This window comes from Stegostoma tigrinum, chromosome 2 (genome assembly GCF_030684315.1).
Source record: "Stegostoma tigrinum isolate sSteTig4 chromosome 2, sSteTig4.hap1, whole genome shotgun sequence".
Lineage (NCBI taxonomy): Eukaryota > Metazoa > Chordata > Chondrichthyes > Orectolobiformes > Stegostomatidae > Stegostoma > Stegostoma tigrinum.
Genome location: NC_081355.1, coordinates 140,179,145 through 140,197,679, shown reverse-complemented (window position 1 = coordinate 140,197,679; position 18,535 = coordinate 140,179,145). Strand labels below are relative to the sequence as shown.

Sequence of the window (18,535 nt, the reverse complement as noted above, 5' to 3'; positions counted from 1 at the left end):
GGAATCCGGGAAAACACAAAGGCATTTTACACTTACGTGAGGAATAAGAGAATGGTCAAAGAAAGAGTAGGGCCGATCAGGGATGGCATAGGGAACTTGTGTGTGGAGCCTGAGGAGGTAGGGGAAGCCCTAAATGAGTTTTTTGCTTCTGTCTTTACGAAAGAAACGAACTTTGTAGTGAATGAAACCTTTGAAGAGCAGGTGTGCATGCTGGAATGGATAGAGATAGACGAAGCTGATGTGCTGAAAATTTTGTCAAACATTTAAGATTGACAAGTCGCCAGGCCCGGATCAGATTTGTCCTCGGCTGCTTTGGGAAGCGAGAAATGCAATTGCTTCGCCACTTGCTAAGATCTTTGCATCCTCGCTCTCCACTGGAGTCGTACCTGAGGACTGGAGAGAGGCAAATGTAATTCCTCTCTTCAAGAAAGGAAATAGGGAAATCCCCGGCAATTATAGACCGGTAAGTCTCACGTCTGTCGTCTGCAAGGTGTTAGAAAGGATTCTGAGGGATAAGATTTATGACCATCTGGAAGAGCATGGCTTGATCAAATACAGTCAACACGGCTTTGTGAGGGGTAGGTCATGCCTTACAAACCTTATCGAGTTTTTTGAGGATGTGACTAGAAAGGTTGATGAGGGTCGAGCTGTGGATGTGGTGTATATGGACTTCAGTAAGGCATTTGATAAGGTTCCCCATGGTAGGCTCATTCAGAAGGTCAGGAGGAATGGGATACAGGGGAACTTAGCTGCTTGGATACAGAATTGGCTGGCCAACAGAAGACAGCGAGTGGTAGTAGAAGGAAAATATTCTGCCTGGAAGTCAGTGGTGAGTGGAGTTCCACAGGGCTCTGTCCTTGGGCCTCTACTGTTTGTAATTTTTATTAATGACTTGGACGAGGGAATTGAAGGATGGGTCAGCAAGTTTGCAGACGACACAAAGGTCGGAGGTGTCGTTGACAGTGTAGAGGGCTGTTGTAGGCTGCAGCGGGACATTGACAGGATGCAGAGATGGGCTGAGAGGTGGCAGATGGAGTTCAACCTGGATAAATGCGAGGTGATGCATTTTGGAAGGTCGAATTTGAAAGCTGAGTACAGGATTAAGGATAGGATTCTTGGCAGCGTGGAGGAACAGAGGGATCTTGGTGTGCAGATACATAGATCCCTTAAAATGGCCACCCAAGTGGACAGGGTTGTTAAGAAAGCATATGGTGTTTTGGCTTTCATTAACAGGGGGATTGAGTTTGAGAGTCGTGAGATCTTGTTGCAGCTCTATAAAACTTTGGTTAGACCGCACTTGGAATACTGCGTCCAGTTCTGGGCGCCCTATTATAGGAAAGATGTGGATGCTTTGGAGAGGGTTCAGAAGAGGTTTACCAGGATGCTGCCTGGACTGGAGGGCTTATCTTATGAAGAGAGGTTGACTGAGCTCGGTCTCTTTTCATTGGAGAAAAGGAGGAGGAGAGGGGACCTAATTGAGGTATACAAGATAATGAGAGGCATAGATAGAGTTGATAGCCAGAGACTATTTCCCAGGGCAGAAATGGCTAGCACGAGGGGTCATAGTTTTAAGCTGGTTGGTGGAAAGTATAGAGGGGATGTCAGAGGCAGGTTCTTTACGCAGAGAGTTGTGAGAGCATGGAATGCGTTGCCAGCAGCAGTTGTGGAAGCAAGGTCATTGGGGTCATTTAAGAGACTGCTGGACATGTATATGGTCACAGAAATTTGAGGGTGCATAGATGAGGATCAATGGTCGGCACAACATTGTGGGCTGAAGGGCCTGTTCTGTGCTGTACTGTTCTATGTTCTCTGTTCTATAATGGGAACTGCAGATGCTGGAGAATCCAAGATAATAAAGTGTGATGCTGGATGAACACAGCAGGCCGAGCAGCATCTCGGAGCACAAAAGCTGACGTTTCGGGCTTAAACCCTCCTTCAGAGCTCTATTGAAGGGTCTAGGCCCGAAACGTCAGCTTTTGTGCTCCTGAGATGCTGCTTGGCCTGCTGTGTTCATCCAGCCTCACATTTTATTATCTTGTGATGTTGTCAAGATCAGTTGCATGACAATTGATCAGTTGGAAGTTGCGCATGTGTGGAGAAGTAGGGCCATGACTCGTGTTGACTTGACCCCTTGTCTTGTTATTATTTATTGCAGTTTAAAAGCCCAACTGATCTCTTTTTTTGTTCTGTGTTCGACAGAATTGACCCCCCTCAAGCTTAAGTGAAATAAGTACAATGACTAGCAATTAATGCACGCCAGTGAGGTATTCGATGGCTAAAATTGATATCTAAGAGAGAAAATTTATTTGCATCACAAACCTCATCTTGGACTCGCACCATTTATTGACTTTGTTCATTATCATCAGTGGCTCAAACATAAATATTAGCCATCATTATTGTACGTTTGCACACTGTATGACACAGGTTTCTTTCTTCCACTGGTCACCTGGTTTCCACAACACAGTTTCAAGCATTGTGACCATTTGTTGCTTTCCTTAAGAAAGGCCAGACTTTGAGCTCCTAAATGCTATGATCACAGTGTCACCCCAAACTTGAATTCAAGTTCAATAAAATTTATGACATTACCATTGTTGTGAGGCACAAAAGTTATAGAAACCAGAATAGTATGCCTAATACTCTTCAGAGTTTTGGTTTGGCTTTTAATCTATCTTGATTTGATTGGACAAAATATTTGAATTTAATGTTCTCGCTGCTCAGACTTGGGAATGGGAAGAAGAATGACTCTCTGAAAGGCTAAATTATTACCAGCCATTTAAGGGAATCTCATTAAGTCATCCACTCATTGCCCTGGCATGCTCCCAGATTACCACATCCATTCTTAAAGGGAGCTGTGCCCTATTAATTAACATGTAATTTTATTCATTAAAAAATTCTCTGTCAAATGTTCTGAATCATATGACGCCATGAATAAATTTAACTTGTAACCATTCTTTTTGATTGCTATACATTCTATAAAAAGAGGTGTCAGTAACCAGATCTGTGTTTCATTTTTGTCAAGTTTAGTAAGAGCGAGACAAAAAATGGAAGAGAGCGTTCTCGAAGGGTCCTCACAAGCTATTGGCATAACTATTGCTTTCTGTATCAGAGGAAATGTGGACTTTTTATTTAAATACTTCCATACCATTTAATGGGATTTTTATACTGGGAGTATTTTCTTAAAGGGCAGTTGTCTGAACAATAATGCATTGCCTACTTTGTTTCTGTCGTGGAATAATTTGAGTTGGATTTCTTGGAAAAATGACTTGAAGCCACATGAGCAAATCTTTCAGTTCAGGAGAGGCAAAGATCACATGGCACACCTTTTTAGCAGGCTACCCAGAAGGGTCCTGACCCGAAACGTCAACTTAACTGCACCTCTGATGCTGCTGACCTGCTGTGCTCCTCTAGCTCCACAATGTTATTTCCATCTCGAGCATCAGCAGTTCTTGCTATCTCTATGCATGTATTGCTTTCTTTTCTCTATTTGTATTTTCTTCCATGCAAATGAGCGAGGTAATTGTACACTATTTCAATAAATATTATAGAAAAGATATTTTCTTGATAAAAATATTTTTGTGCCTCACTTTGATCTGTGTATATAGCTAAGTGAAGAGAAATTGATATCTGAATTATCATCCATAGTTAACTTCATTCAGATTTGCATTTTATGTAGCTATGTAAATTTTGAAAACACGTTTGATTATTTTCTGAAGTTAGTTTAGTAATGCTATATTTCTTTGTGTCTAAGGTCAATGGTCTCATTACTTCAACTGATCTCTCGAGGATCTCCAATGTCACTTGAGGACTCTCATCGGATCATACCTCTCTTCTACCTCTTCAGCTCCCTCTTTAGCCATTCCCTTATTTCGGTACATGACAATGAATTCTTTGGAGAGCAGACTCAAGGAGGTAACATTAGCAAGCAGATCCTTGTTGCTCAAAGTAGATACGTTGTGTTGGCTTTCCACCACTTTGGTGCTAAAATGCTCTAAAATATTTCTACATGTCCATTGCTATGAAAGAGTTTTATTCAGTGACATTATGCAATATTTGGGTGAGCTGACTGCAATGCCATTATGTTATCTGGGGAGTTATAAACCAGTTCTTGCCTCTGTCTCTTCTCCTGCCCTGCCCCCACCCCCAAAAAAAACCTCAATTTATTGGATGACTTTGAAGGAACAGGTGAGGATGACTGGGCCTAAGACACTAACCTGAGGGGCCCTTGTGCATTTGTGGAGTCCCTGTCTCTGATCCAGGAGGCTCAGGTTTGAATACCCCCACTCCAAATGTGTATTATGACGTCCCTTGATGGTGTGATTTTAAAAGTACATTAAAAATAAATACCCTAAGGAACAGACAGTTGATGCCCTGGGCCTGCGTAATTGGTTTTTGACTGCCATAACCATCTTTCTTTTGTGTTAGGCATACTCCAACCAGTGCAAAGTTTAGCCAGTTGTCCTTGATTTCAGTTTTCTAAAGTTTGCTGCCTTGATGTCGAACGCAGTCACTTTTACCTCCTCTGTTAAATTCTGGCTCACCCTAAATTTAGTACCATTAAATAAGTCATTACAGTGAAAGTCGTGCTTCAGGAAATGCTCTCCGCATTCTCAAAGACTCATTTGAAAACATTTTTCCTCCTGTCATTTCTTGTGCCAATCATTATACATCTTTGCTTGAAGCTTCAGTCATTGGAAGCATTTTCCCTACAAAACAGTTCATGATTTTAAGCACTTCTATCACTTTGGCTTAGGGTCATCTCCACTCCAAGGAGAGCCACGTTGCAGGAAATTGGTTCAACAAATTATGTTGAATAATTCTGTAAAGAATAAAAATGAAAAATGTCCACATGCATGCAAAAAAAATTAACTTTTAAGGACAATGTGGGATTTTTTTGCTGAAAGTAAAAACAAAGGGTCTGCATCACCATAATGTTGCATTTCTGGTTTCTTAGGTGTGGGTCAGCAGCCACCGACAATGATGCCATTCACTTTAAGCGAGTTAGTGACATTATCCCGGTGTCTTCGGGATGCTTGTCTTGGAATAATTCATCTGGCATATCCAGAAACAAAGCCAGAGGTTCGGGAGGAGTACATGGTGGCATTTAAGAGCATTGGTGTGCGGACCAATACTGAAATGCAACAGCGCATTGAAGCAGAGAGAAAAAGATGGATTCAGCTTTTTAAGGTGTGTGTTAGAGAGGAGTAAGTTATAAAGAATACTTCCTTATATGTTTATATCACAACTTCTAATTTGTTCTCAGTCATATCTTAAAACTAACAAATAATTTTAAAGATAGTGGGAACTGCCGATTCTGGAAAATCTGAGGTAATGAGGTGTAGAGCTGGATGAATACAGCAAGTCGAGCAGCAAAGCTGCCATTTTGGGTCTGGACCCTTATTCAGAAATGCCTGAAGAAGGGTCCAGACCCGAAACATCTGCTTTCCTGCTCCTCTGATGCAGCTTGGCCTGCTGTGTTCATCCAGCTCTACACCTTGTCGTAAATAATTTTAAATTAATGTTAAAATGTTTCATTCTGTGTCATAACGGATTCATTAAGCATATGACAAAGTTCCTCACTGTAGACAGGTTGGCAAGGTTAAATCATGTGGAATACAGGAAGCACTCTCCATTTGGATACAGAACTGGCTTGAAGGTAGAAGAGCGGGTAGTGGTGGCTTTTCAGACCGGAGGTCTGTGACCAGCAGTGTGCCGCAACAGTTGGTGCTGGGTCCACTGCCTTTCATCATTTATATAAATGATTTAGATGTGAAAATGGGAGGTATAGTTACTAAGTTTACAGATGACACTAAAATTGGAGGTGTAGTGGATAGCAAAGGAGGTTACCTCCGAGTACAATGGGATCTTGATCAGATGGGCCGATGGGGCCAGGAGTAGCAGATGGAGTTCAATTTAGATAGATGTGAGAGGCTGCATTTCGAAAAGCAAATCTGGATAGGAATTATAGACTTAATGGTAAGGTCCTTGCGGGTTGTTGCTGAACAGGGAGACCTTGGAGTGCAGGTTCCAGTTCCTTGCAAGTGGAGTCGCAGGTAGATAGGAAGTGAAGAAGACGTTTGGCATGCTTTTTTAATTGGTCAGTGCATTGAGTATAGGAGTTGGGATGCCATGTTGCAGGACGTTGGTTCGGCCACTTTTTTGGAATACTGCGTGAATTTCTGGTCTCCCTGCTGTCGGAAGGATGTTGTGAAAGTTGAAAGGGTTCCGAAAAGATTTACAAGCATGTTGCCAGGACTGGGGGTAGAGGCTGAATACGCCAGCACGGTTTTCCCTGGAGCGTCTGAGGCTGTGAGGGTTGACCTTACAGAAATTTATTAAATCACAAGGAGCACGGGTAGGGTGAGTAGACAGGTCTTGTCCCGGGGTGGGCAAGCCCAAAACCAGAAGGCATAGGTTTAAGGTGAGAGGGGAAACATTTAAAACAGATCCAACGGCCAGCTTTTTCATACAGAGGGAGGTGTGTGTATGGAGTGAGCTGCCGGAGGAAGTGGTAAGGCTGGTGCAGTTAGAACGTTTAAAAGGCATCTGGATGGAAGGGTTTAGGTGGATATGGGCCAAATGCTTGCAATTGGACTAGATCTATTTAGGATGTTTGATCAGCATGGATGAGTTGGACCGAAGGGTCTGTTTCCATGCTGTGCGTCTCAGTGACTCTTTTAAAATTATATACTGAGGCTGTATTGATTTATTTAAACTTCCTGAGAGTATTTCTCAGAGTTATGTTTGCTCAGTTCAAGCCAACCAATTCCTCAAATGCATATTTTTGTGTTTGGAAAATTTAGACAGTCATCCCACAGGAAAAGAAGCTACCTGAGTTTGTTACCTTCCCCCAAATAGTCAGTTTAGTTTTAATAAGCCTTAGCTATGCCATAAATAACGCCACATATTTTAAAGATGAGGTATTTTTCACCTCAGAATATACTATCTAAAGTGTAATACCCGAAAGATATTAGGGTTTATTACAATTACAGTTTACTGTTTATTAATTTTATGAACAGAAATTAACAATAAATACACTGGATGTGTATAATTGTATTCCAGGCTATCAAAAGTGCAACATGAAATCTAAAATAATCCAGTTTGATGTCATGTATATGAAAATCATGAAAATCTATGAACATCAATAAATGTTTGATATAATGTCCAACAATATCTATGAATAGAATATCTGTCAACATCTGAACAAGTTAATTTATCTAAGACTGACAGGAGAAATACATTTTGAGAATTTCTAGATGAGTGTCCCCAGTAATGCTGAAATTCCAATGAACAGGTTTTATTTTTGTTGCTCGGACTGCTGGATGGTAGTCCTCTGTGTAGGTTCCTCCCACTTTAATGTGGTGCTGAATCAGTTAAGATTATTTCTTAATTATTCATTGAAGGTTCCTTTGTGAAATTTAGCTTTTATCCAGTCATTTGTTTTGTTTTGTTTGTATGTTGGCATTCCTTCAACCTCTCTCTTTTATTTTTTCAATCTATAACCTTTAACAAAGGACTTTTTTAGTAAAGGTTTTTTTTTAAAATCTGAATGTTCCTTTCAATTCTTTCATATCCTTTCAATCTGAAAATAATCCTTTGTTAAAGGATGTTTAATTTCTTTACTTTCTCTTAGTTTCAGATGGTTTTCCCGTGACAATGATCATTGCCAGTCTTATCAGTTGTATGGTTCCAATATTCCTCCTGTGAATAAATATTTTGTTTTCATTCCCAGATGTGATATTAGTATGTGTCTTTCCAGGCCTCCATTACAGTGGTTAAACTATCATTTAGACATTTTTTATCAGTTGTATCTTAATAGAAGGAATAACATTTGTGTCTTATCTAATTAATTACTTATTTCTCAATCAGGCTTACATTTCTAACCAGATATTGGTACAGTCAAAATGCCAAAATGCTGAACTGTAAAATGCCTGATTCCTTACTGTTTCTGACCTGTTGATTTATGCAACTGCAAGGTACTTTCCTTTTGAAAAGGGCAAACAGGAGGGTAATCTGGTCGTTATCTCTGGATGTCTTATATTAACTACTTCAGGATTGGCTGAAGTTGGGAAGTCCCTAATTAAGAAGCAAAATGCATTCATGTGAAAAGTGCATAATTCAGTTTAGGTACAAGAGCTGATTGTTTGCCCATTCTGCCATTTTGAATAGAACGTAACTCCACTTACCCCCTTTGATTCTGTAATGAAATTTAAATGTTCTTTAAAAGATTTATCAGTATCACTGCAATTGATAGTCAAGTGACAGCATCTGCAATCTATACGCAAATATTATTTACTCAACTTGTGGTCATAGAACATCACCTCTGAAGCATATTTTATATGGAAGAACTTGTGTTCTAAAGGGTAAATTTCTGGTCATTTTATCCTCCTGTCAAGATATGATTATCATTCAAGTAACTCCTATTTTGCTAAGGCATGATAGAATCTGGTCTGAGCTATAACCTGTGTAAAATTCAATGAATACTAATCTGTGCACATCCTTTATATGACCACATCGATGAGCATTTGCAAAGTGCTGTAATTTTCACACAGCATTATGAAGGTCTGTAAAATATTTTTTAAAAAAGTATTGAATCAAGAAATTTGTTGCTTCTTTGCAGTGTTATTTCTCTAATTACTAACAATTTATGCAAAGTTAATTTTTTAATGGATGATGAGTTTGCATTATGTCAATTGTGTTCAATTTCTTTTCCATGAAAATATCACAACACTTTGTCTCAACCACTAACTCTCTAAAGGGTATATTTTTGTCAAATTTTATTGCTGCAAACTCAAATCCATTAAGATTTATGTTCTAACCTCTTAAATCAGAACATGATGGAATATTTAAATACTCATTATGGTTAAATTGTTTTTGCAGTAAATTGATGAATTCACCTGTAGTTATGAAGTTGTAGATACTTGTAAAGCATTCTGTTCAGATGTTTATGACACGTCGAAGGAGGTGGGATTTGAACCCAGATCTTCGGGCCTAGAGTCAAAGGCAATACCCCTGCAACATGAGCCCTAGTTATAAAAATATGTACCAAATACAATCTGAGCAGAAAGTCTACATGGTTCTTTATCCACAGTCACTAAATCATAGTTTTCTTGGAGATGCTAAGATGTATTCAATGTGGTAAACTTCACATTGCTATTTTATCGGGAAAAGACTTTGATTAAATTTTGTTAATTTGCTCTATTTTCTGTCATTCCTATAATAATTTTTTATACTAAGGAATAAATCTTCATGATGCAAAGAAGTTAGTAACTGTAAGGTTACATAGAAACTATATGTAAAACATTTTAAAATTAAGATTTGAACATAAAGATTTCTGTTCACTTCATAAGCATCGGTACCACTGTATAGCTGGCATCATTCTGGATCATTTGAAGTAATAATTAAAGAAGTTGTTTTGTGAACAGTCTTGCCTCAAAGCAATGAATGCTTAAATAACTACTTTTATGATTATTGAGGCAGAGGTAATTGCTAAAATATCAGGGAGAATCCCTGAGCTGTTTTGTTTCATAGTTTCCATGATTTTTTTTTGATAAAATGCACTCCTAAGCAAAATACAGTTGAAACAAAAGCTTGTAAATTTAGAAAAAATACTATTAGATAAATGGTATCTGTGCTGGAAGAGTACTTGAAGGTTACAATTTATCAAATTCACTTCGGTTAGGTTTGCCAATGCATGGCATCAGCTAATGTATCAGTATTATCTGGGAAAAATGCCTTCGAAACTATGGCCTTGAGAATGTAGCAGTTTGCTGTGGATATTTTTGTGTGATGTGATCGTGGCATAGCCTGTTTTACACAGAATCCAGTTGAAACTTTGTTTTGATGAATTGCTAGTCCCAGATAGCAGACTACATGCTTCACTGATGCAATTTTCTTTATTTCCTCTGAAAACACGAGTATTGAAGGTTTAAAGTCATACCTCTCTGGTGCTCGGGTTGCCGTCAGCTGACTTTGCACAGATTAGGGAACACTTCTGCCACCACCACCTCTTCTCCCTCCCCCCCAACCCCCATGCTTGAACAATTCTAACTTGTTTACCCACATGTTCAGTATATTATTGCATCACTGCATCAGAAAAAAAGAGTCCCGACCTAAAACGTCAAGCTTTCCTGCTCCTCTGCTGCTTGGCCGTGTGTGTTCATCCAGCTTCACACCGTGTTATCTCAAATTCTCCAGCACCGGCAGTTCCTACTATCTCTGTGACTATTTCTCCTTCCACCGTTGCTGCCAGACTTGCTCGGTTTTTCCAGCATTCTGTGTTTTTTCCAAAGCACACTTCATTTGGAGGATAATCAGCAATTGAGATCAAACGAATTTGAGACAGGAGTAAAAGAAATGAAATTGAGTCAGTTTGCAATTGGGCCACCTTATTGTTGGATTCTATGCTAAGTCAGTTTTAGAAATGTATGACTTTTTATTGGAAAACACATTGTACATTACGTGGAGCAGGAAATGATAGTCACCTGAAGCAGCTCACTTAACGTAAGCATAAAGGAAACGCATTTCCCAAATTGAATATTAGATTTATAGTTTTATTTCTCAATGACCCATAACACACTAATGTTCAGTGCAAGTCATCAACTGCCTCTGTTAGTCCTTTATCACCACCTTTTCTCGGATCAGAACAAAGCTATCTATTTAATTGAAAGAAGTTAATTGAATGAAAATGATCAACTAAGCTTGTATTAATATTGCTAATGGAAGATTCTGCTTGGCCATGTTTGGAAAGAGATGTCATGCTGGAGTTTTGCAAGCGCTTGTTAATGCCTGCACTTAACCTGATGGGCTAATTAAGGAATGCTTATTCATTCTACAAGTCAGGGATAGCTGCTATTCAAACCAATCAGCTTTTTCTTTATAATGTATTGCACTTAAAGCAAGCTGTTAGTGCTGGCAGGGATAGTAACTGATGATGTTTTGATTGAGATGAATACAGTGTTAATATATTAGTAAATTTAAAGTTATAATTGGGGAGACTGTTGAATCATTGGTAGAATAACTTCTTGTTTTTGACTAATTTTAGTCAATTTATTTGAACTAATTAAGTCAGAGTTCAATTTGATTTACAGCTGGTTCCTAACTTAATGCTGCTTTCTGCTTGGGTACAGACTGTTCTTTTAAGTTTTACAGTTATCATTTAAATCAACCGAGAAATCACTTGGACATGATCCTGTTATTTGATGTAAATGTGGAACTGTGCGCTCTGCATGTGCAGAGATGCTGCAAGTTGCTTGCTAATTGACATTGTATCTCAATGCCTGATGTCATGATCTGTCATTTAACTGACAAGATAATATCCAAATCAGAATGAGGTGGAATATTAGTTTGATATTACTTATTTCTTTCAGATAGAAGCACTTAGGTTTCAAATACGGTTGAACCACAAGTCTTTCCTAGTATGTATGCTGCTTGAGTCGACCTGCAAAGTCTCGATTAATCCAGTGATTTATGCTTAACCAAAAAGTGTTCAGAATTTTGAATCCTGGTGTACAACTGGATGAACACAGCAGGCCAAGCAGCATCAGAGCATCAGGAGGAAAGCTGACGTTTCAGGTTGATACCCTTCCCAAAACATCAGCTTCCCTGCTTCTTGAGTGCTGCTTGGCCTGCTGTGTTCATCCAGTTCTACACTGTTATCTCAGATTCTCCAGCATTGGCAGTTCCTACTATCTCTAAGAATTTGAATCCTCTTCATTTTCTAATTTTCAAACTAGTCACAAGTTGTCATTTTTCTGGTGGAATATAGAGTTGAAACAAACATTATCTTATACCAGTTTTGGAAGGTGTACGTGCTTTATTTTTGGCAATCTTATGAACTGTTTGGTTTTGGTGTTTTAAGTTTTACTTTGATTAAATGTAATTTTTTTTCACTTTTAAATAGATGTTTCTTAGAGTATGGATATTAATCTTGAGACAGTCATAAGGAATGAGTTTGGTACTGTATTTCAAATTCTGCTTTGTGAAATGACTGACCTTTCTGGAGAAAGAAGACACGCACTGAGATGTATTTTTAGTTCGTTATGTAGACAATTGACGCATACTTTGGCTGATGAATGCCATCTGAATTACTGAAGCTCATTCAGCATAATGCTCGCCAATTACTCTCCGCCAAGCTACGCACTATTTTTCCTACAGAAGATTATTATTAAAATAATATGCTACAGTGTTTTATCTGTATCAATATTATGGAGAAGTATTTTTCTTAATTTGGAAGTGAATGTAGTCCTAAATGTAAGATATATAGTCTTTCAATTGAATCAGAGGATTGAATTAATTTTTTGTAAATAGTACGTTTCTGCTAATTGTGCACAGGCAAGCCCTGTGTTACAAAAATTCTCCCTTAACTAGGCTGAGGCTTTATGGTAAACAAAAGACACCATCTGTCAAACAAAACTGCAAATGCAGGAGATCTGAAACAAAAATAGAAATTGCTGGAGAAACTCAGTAGGCCTGGCAGCATCTGTGAGAAGCAAGAGTTTCTCCAGCAATTTGTTTTTGTTGCAGATCCTGTGAAATATTAAACTTAATGTGCAAGTTTTAGATGACTTTTGTTTTCCCTGCAGTAATGTGTAAAGTGGTGCAAGTCTACTCCAGGTTTTTAACTAGCATCACTAATTCCAATTAGACCCCACCACCTGGAACATCTTCCATTCCCCATCCCTCCATGCCTTCCACAAGGACCATTCCCTTCAGCACTCCTTAGTTCACGCCACTCCTTAGTTTGTGCTACACTCCCCACCAATCACTCCAACCTCCCCCCACACCAACTTAGTACTTCGCCCCCGTAACCGTAAAAGATGTAACACCTGCCCACACACCGCCTCCCTTGCCTCCCACCTAGGGCCCTAAACAGCCCTTCCAAGTGAGACAGAGCACCACCTGCATCTCCTCCAACCTAGTCTATTGCATCCGGTTCTCCCGATGTGATCTTCTCTCTGTCGGTGAGAGCAAACATAGACTAGGTGACTGTGTTTTGCTGAGCATCTTTGCCTAGCCCATAATGGCAAACCTAACCTCCCTGTCACCATCCATTTCAACACCCCACTCTTCCCCTCTTCCGCCCACACCCCACCCTCCGACACATCCGTCCTCAGTCTCCTCCAGTGTTGCAGTGACTCTCAAGGTTAATTTGAAGAACAACACCTTAACTTTCACCTGGGCACCCTTAATGAGGACTCAACATTGAGTTCTCCAATTTCAAATAAACTTCCCACCCATCCCCTGTCTCCCCTTGCAGTTCCCAGCCACCCCCCCTCCATTCCATCCCAACATCTGATCTATATGTTAGATTACTGATTGAGAATAGAATTATATTTAATGGACCTCTACTTCTCGTATGCAACACCATTTGCAATATCATGCTACAGTTTACATTGTGACATGACATATTAAATATGCTGTGGGAGTTTATATTTGATATAGGATAGACACGTTTGCATACAAAGATCCATTTTGAAAATTCATTTTTTGGTTTGATACTCAGCAGTGCATCCCAGGTTTGATTTCTCGTTTGTACAAAATGATCATCTAAGCCACAGGATGTGCTACAATTAGCTGCAATGTTCGTTAACTGGAATAACAAGGTGTAGAGCTGGATGAACACAACAGGCCAAGCAGCATCAGGGAGCAGGAAAGCTGATGTTTCAGTGGACCCTTCTTAAGACAGCACTTAACTGGAGATGTGTTGACCACTTTGGGCTGCTGGAAGGGATAATTTTGAATATTTAGAGATTAGCTTTGCTTATGTTCTCTTGAGGGCTGTTTGCAACTGCTCTTCATAGACGTTTTCTAGTTAACTTGTTCAGAGATGTTGTTATTACAGACCGTTTGGGACTTGAGGCCAGGCCTCCTGGCTGAGAAGTTGCTGGTGAATGCTGAGGCATTTTCCAGCAAATATTTTATATTATTGAGAGAAAAGCAAATGTGTTAAGGAAAGATACCATGAAGTGATACTGTGTACCATGTAATCTTGGAGGCAGTAGCATTCATAAGCTGTTCTAATCAGTGCTCTGCTGTTATCTTGCTCTCACCTCTTCACTTTCTTCCACGTCATCCGATTTATGTCCTTCATGATGTAAATATTCTATATTTCTTGAGTAATGAGAACAATATAACTGAAGTAATCTGTGTATAACAGTGGTATTGTATAAGTCACTTATTTATGTTCCTTCCACATAGGTGATCTCTAATTTAGTGAAAATGCTAAAATCAAGGGACACAAGAAGGCAATTCTGTCCTCCTGATCACTGGCTTTCTGATCAAGTTAATATCCGAGCAGATAAGGTACTATTTATCATTCTGATGTGCAGGAAATGAAGTAACTTTCTGAAATGTAATTTCGGGGATCTATTATTAGTCAGTTCTTTCCTAGACTTGAAAAGCTTTTCAAAAAAAATCATAACAATGTAACTGCAACATGATCAGCCTGATGCTTGAATGTTTGAGAGAATTGGAACATGAAGGGCTTCACAAGAATACCAGACCTGCTGAGTTTCTTCAACACTTTTTGCGTTTGCTGCAGAACACTCATTGATTGCTCACTGTACTTCACTAATGGAAATTACTTCTGTTCCTGAGGGCTCCAAATCTGCCCACTCTACTCCAGCCAACCTTGAAAATCAATGCTTTAATGGGCTGTTTGGTCTTAGCTGCACATTCAGTTCGCTGAAGACTGGTTCAAACTCCTGTCACCAGTCTTAATTTCACTCCTGCAAGGTCAGGCTCTAATTCTTACACTGTGTCCCCAGTCTTAAATTCTTCTCCAACCAGTAGAAACAGAGTCTCTCTGTAGACCTCACCTATTCTTAATGTCTTGAAATCTTTTATCTGTCATCCACTGACCTTCTAAATTCCTGTAATACACAAACCTATGGAGGGAAGGATCAATCAGCTGTGCTTAACAGAATAAGTAACATTTTGCATTAAATAACAAGTGTTAGAATGTAGAACAGTGCAGTACAGCGGTCGGCCCTTTTGCCTATCATGCCTGTGCCAACTGATGCTGTTCTAAACTAATTCCATTTGCTTGCTCGTGATCCATATCCCTGTATTCCCTACCTATTCATGTTCTGTCTAAGTGCCTCTTAAACTTGGCTTATGGCCTGTCTTCCCCTCTGCCAGCTCCAGTCTGTTCTTTCAAGTCTGGCAGTTAGACACACCATTGTTCTGCTATTCTCACTTCATCTGAGCTATTAACATCTTTCCTCTCCTACCATGCTACACCCCATCACCTCCCACCAGCTTTTGCATAAATGTTGCCCCCTCCACACTTCACTTCGCTTCAGCTCTGAAGAGTCATCTAAACTTGAAACGTTAGCTTGTTTTCTCTCCATGGATAAAAAAATGAAAGAACGACAGATGCTGTAAATTGGGAACAAAAACAAATTGGTTTGAAAAGCTCAGCAGGTCTGGCAGCATCTGTGAAGGGCTCTCCTCTGAGGAAGTGTCACTGGACCAGAAACATTAACTCTGTTTTTTCCTTCACAGATGCTGCCAGACCTGCTGAGCTTTTGCAGCAACTAGATTTTTGTCTCTCTCCATGTGTACTGTCTAACCAGCTGTGAACTCCAATATTTGTTTTCACTATATCCTAAACGTGGCCTAAGTCAAGTTTTATATGCAACATGACTCACCACCTTGATTTTTATACTCTCTGCCCCAATGATGAAGGCAAACGTGCTGTATGCTGCCATTACACAATATCCACTTGTGTTGTCACTTTCAGGGAGCTACGGACTTGACCCCCAAGATCCCTCTGTACATCAAATCTCCTATGGGCTTGTCATTTACCACATGCTTCCTTCTTTCATTTGACCTCCAGTCGACATGCGACTGGATTAAACCCCATCCATCATTTCTCTGCTTAAGTTTACAGCTGATCTTTATCATATCGTTTGACAATCTTTTTCACTATGCCTAACTCCATCAGTTTTCATGTCATCTGCAAACTTAGTAATCAGACCACCTACATTATCATCCCAATCATTCATATAAATTACAAACAACAGAGGACCTAGCACTGATCCTTGTGGCACATCACTGGGCACAGACTTCCAGTCAGCAAAAAACACCCCTCCCACAACTACTCTCTATTACCAAGCCAGTTTTGTATTCAACTTATCAATTCACCTGGGATGCCATACGATTTAATCTTCTCAATCAGCTATGTTAAATGCTTCAGTAAATTCCATGTAAACACTATCCACTGCCCTACCATCATCAGTTTCTCCAAAAACCTCATTCAAGTTTGAGCGACAAGTCCTCCCCAGCACAAAGCCATTCCTGACAGTTCGTAATAAGTTCATTCTTTTCCAAATGCAAGTCAATTCTCTCTAAGTCTCTTCTGGGACCTCACCTTTGGCTAAAGAGGATGGAAAGGTCTCCATCAAGGTTCCCAGCATCTCCTCCCTTGCCTTCCTCACTGTGTTACGATAGATCCCACCAGGCCCTGAGAATTTATCTGCCTTCATGTTCTTTTAAAGGACTCAATAGAACCACCACCTCAATATCAGCATGGTCTTGAATATGAATATACCCCTCCCTAATCTTCTAATCATCCATGTTCTTCTCCTTGGGAATACTGATGCCAATTTTCTGCCACTTCCTGTGGATCAAAACCCTTTCCCTAATTATCCTCTCTCTCCTAATCTCCATATAAAATGGTTGGAGAGTTTCCTTAATCCTACTTGCCAAGGATATTTCATGGCTCATTTTAGCCCTCCTCATTAATCGTTTTAAGTTAATTCCTGCTTCCTTTATATTCTTCAAGGGTAGTGTTTGGTTTCAATTTCCTAAACTTTACATATGCTTCCTTTTTCTGACTAAAGTGGCTTATAAGAAAAAGTGTGAAGTATGATACTTGCGACCAATTTAGAACCCAGTGAAGGAAGAAGTAAGAAACTCTTTCAGAAAGGAAAAGAAGATTGCTTTTATCTTGTTCAGCAGTTTATATACAATGTTAAAAGCTTCCTTAGATTTGTGAAAAGGAAAAGATTAGCAAGAACAAATGTGAACCCCACTGTAGGTGGGCAAAGGACAATTTATAGTGGAGAACCATTACCTTGTCAACATGGAAGAAGATGCAGAAAATCTCCCAGAATTACCAGATAAAGAGAGGACTTATGAAACTGAGGAACTTGAAAAACAAAATAGCCAAAAAGTCATACTTGGAAAAAGTCTCTTAATCTCCTGGACCCGTGGAGCATCATCTTGGCCTTGAAGGATATGGTTCGATAGAGGATGCATTTTTGATTATCTTTCAAAATTATATGGACTTTGGAAAAGTTTGTCCAGACTTGACAACCATAAATGTCACTCCCATTTAAGAAAGGAGAAAGAAGGGGAATTATCAGGTCAAATGAGATGTGTTGATTATTGCTTTCACTAGGTCAATGTCTTAGTCATTCAGAGTTGATTTGCCAATCCACTGGGTATCCTTTTTTCCCCTGTAGTTGTGATCATTTGAAATTGGGCATTCTTGTATTTTTCCCTGATTTAATTCAAATTGGAACTAAATTAACTGCCTGTAATTGCTTTAATTAGTTCTTGACTTCCTTTTGAAAATGAGTACCACAGTTTAATCTATTCTGTAGTTCTTTTGCACATGTCCAAATGTTGATACCTTAAATACAATTTCATGAGCCTTGATCATTTCCTTGGATCAGGATTTATCCTGTTTGGCCCTGATGGTTTGTTTCCATGCTTGTCAGATGTTCAGCTGACAAAAAAAATGTGACTTGGTGAGATTGTGCTGTACAATATAGGTAGAGGTTAAGCAAACTGGAAAATTCTTAAAATGCACTCAAATTAAGCACTACTTATCTTAATTGCTTTCATTTTGCAGTCACTTTAGTTGTCAATACTGAATTGATTATTTGAAGTGCCACTTCTCCTTTGTAGACAACCTGAATTTCTTGCAATTCCAGGAGACATTAAAATGTATCAGTTGTGAGGTTATTGTTTTCAAAATCCAAAGTTGGAAGACTAATGGCCCCTTATTATCAAATGTTTTACCAGGTCACTCAGCTGTATGTGCCCTCAGCTAGACATGTCTGGAGGATGCGCCGAATGGGAAGGATAGGGCCATTGCAATCTACACTAGATGGTAATTGCCTTCCTTTTACTCAAGATAATTTATTGTCAGTATCTCTTTAAATGAAGAATTTTATTGCAAAATTCACTGTTTATTCAATGCTAGTCTGCAGCCAAGGCTCATTGTTTTTATCGCAAGGAAATGGTAGAGTGAACACACTGTTAAAAATAGCACAACATTGAAACATTGTAGAAACTACAATATTTTCCGGTATGATATCTCTGCTATCACCTGATCATCAAGAATGCTGAAATAACTAGGGAAAGGCTAAAAATTTAGACATTCAGGCAGAATATTTGGCATTCTGATATCATGAAAAAAATCTGGGAAATAAGACAGGGCAAGTGACTGAGGTGTCAATGGGGAGTGCTTTGGGCTAAGTTATCATAATTCTATTATTTTTTTAAATAGTTATGGAAAAGGACA

General features: G+C 39.3%; 1 protein-coding gene across 4 annotated transcripts in view; it reads left to right on the top strand.

Annotated features, from left to right (window-relative positions):
• The window catches only part of ube3c (ubiquitin protein ligase E3C), a 155,745-nt gene that overhangs the window by 69,564 nt on the left and 67,646 nt on the right, over positions 1–18,535 (top strand). For all 4 annotated transcript variants that reach the window (XM_059639642.1, XM_048563871.2, XM_048563877.2 and 1 more), the window contains exons 13-16: positions 3,749–3,909; positions 4,952–5,184; positions 14,197–14,301; positions 18,034–18,121. In XM_059639642.1, coding sequence (XP_059495625.1) covers positions 3,749–3,909; positions 4,952–5,184; positions 14,197–14,301; positions 18,034–18,121 — 587 coding nt within the window. The remainder of the gene's footprint in view (positions 1–3,748; positions 3,910–4,951; positions 5,185–14,196; positions 14,302–18,033; positions 18,122–18,535) is intronic.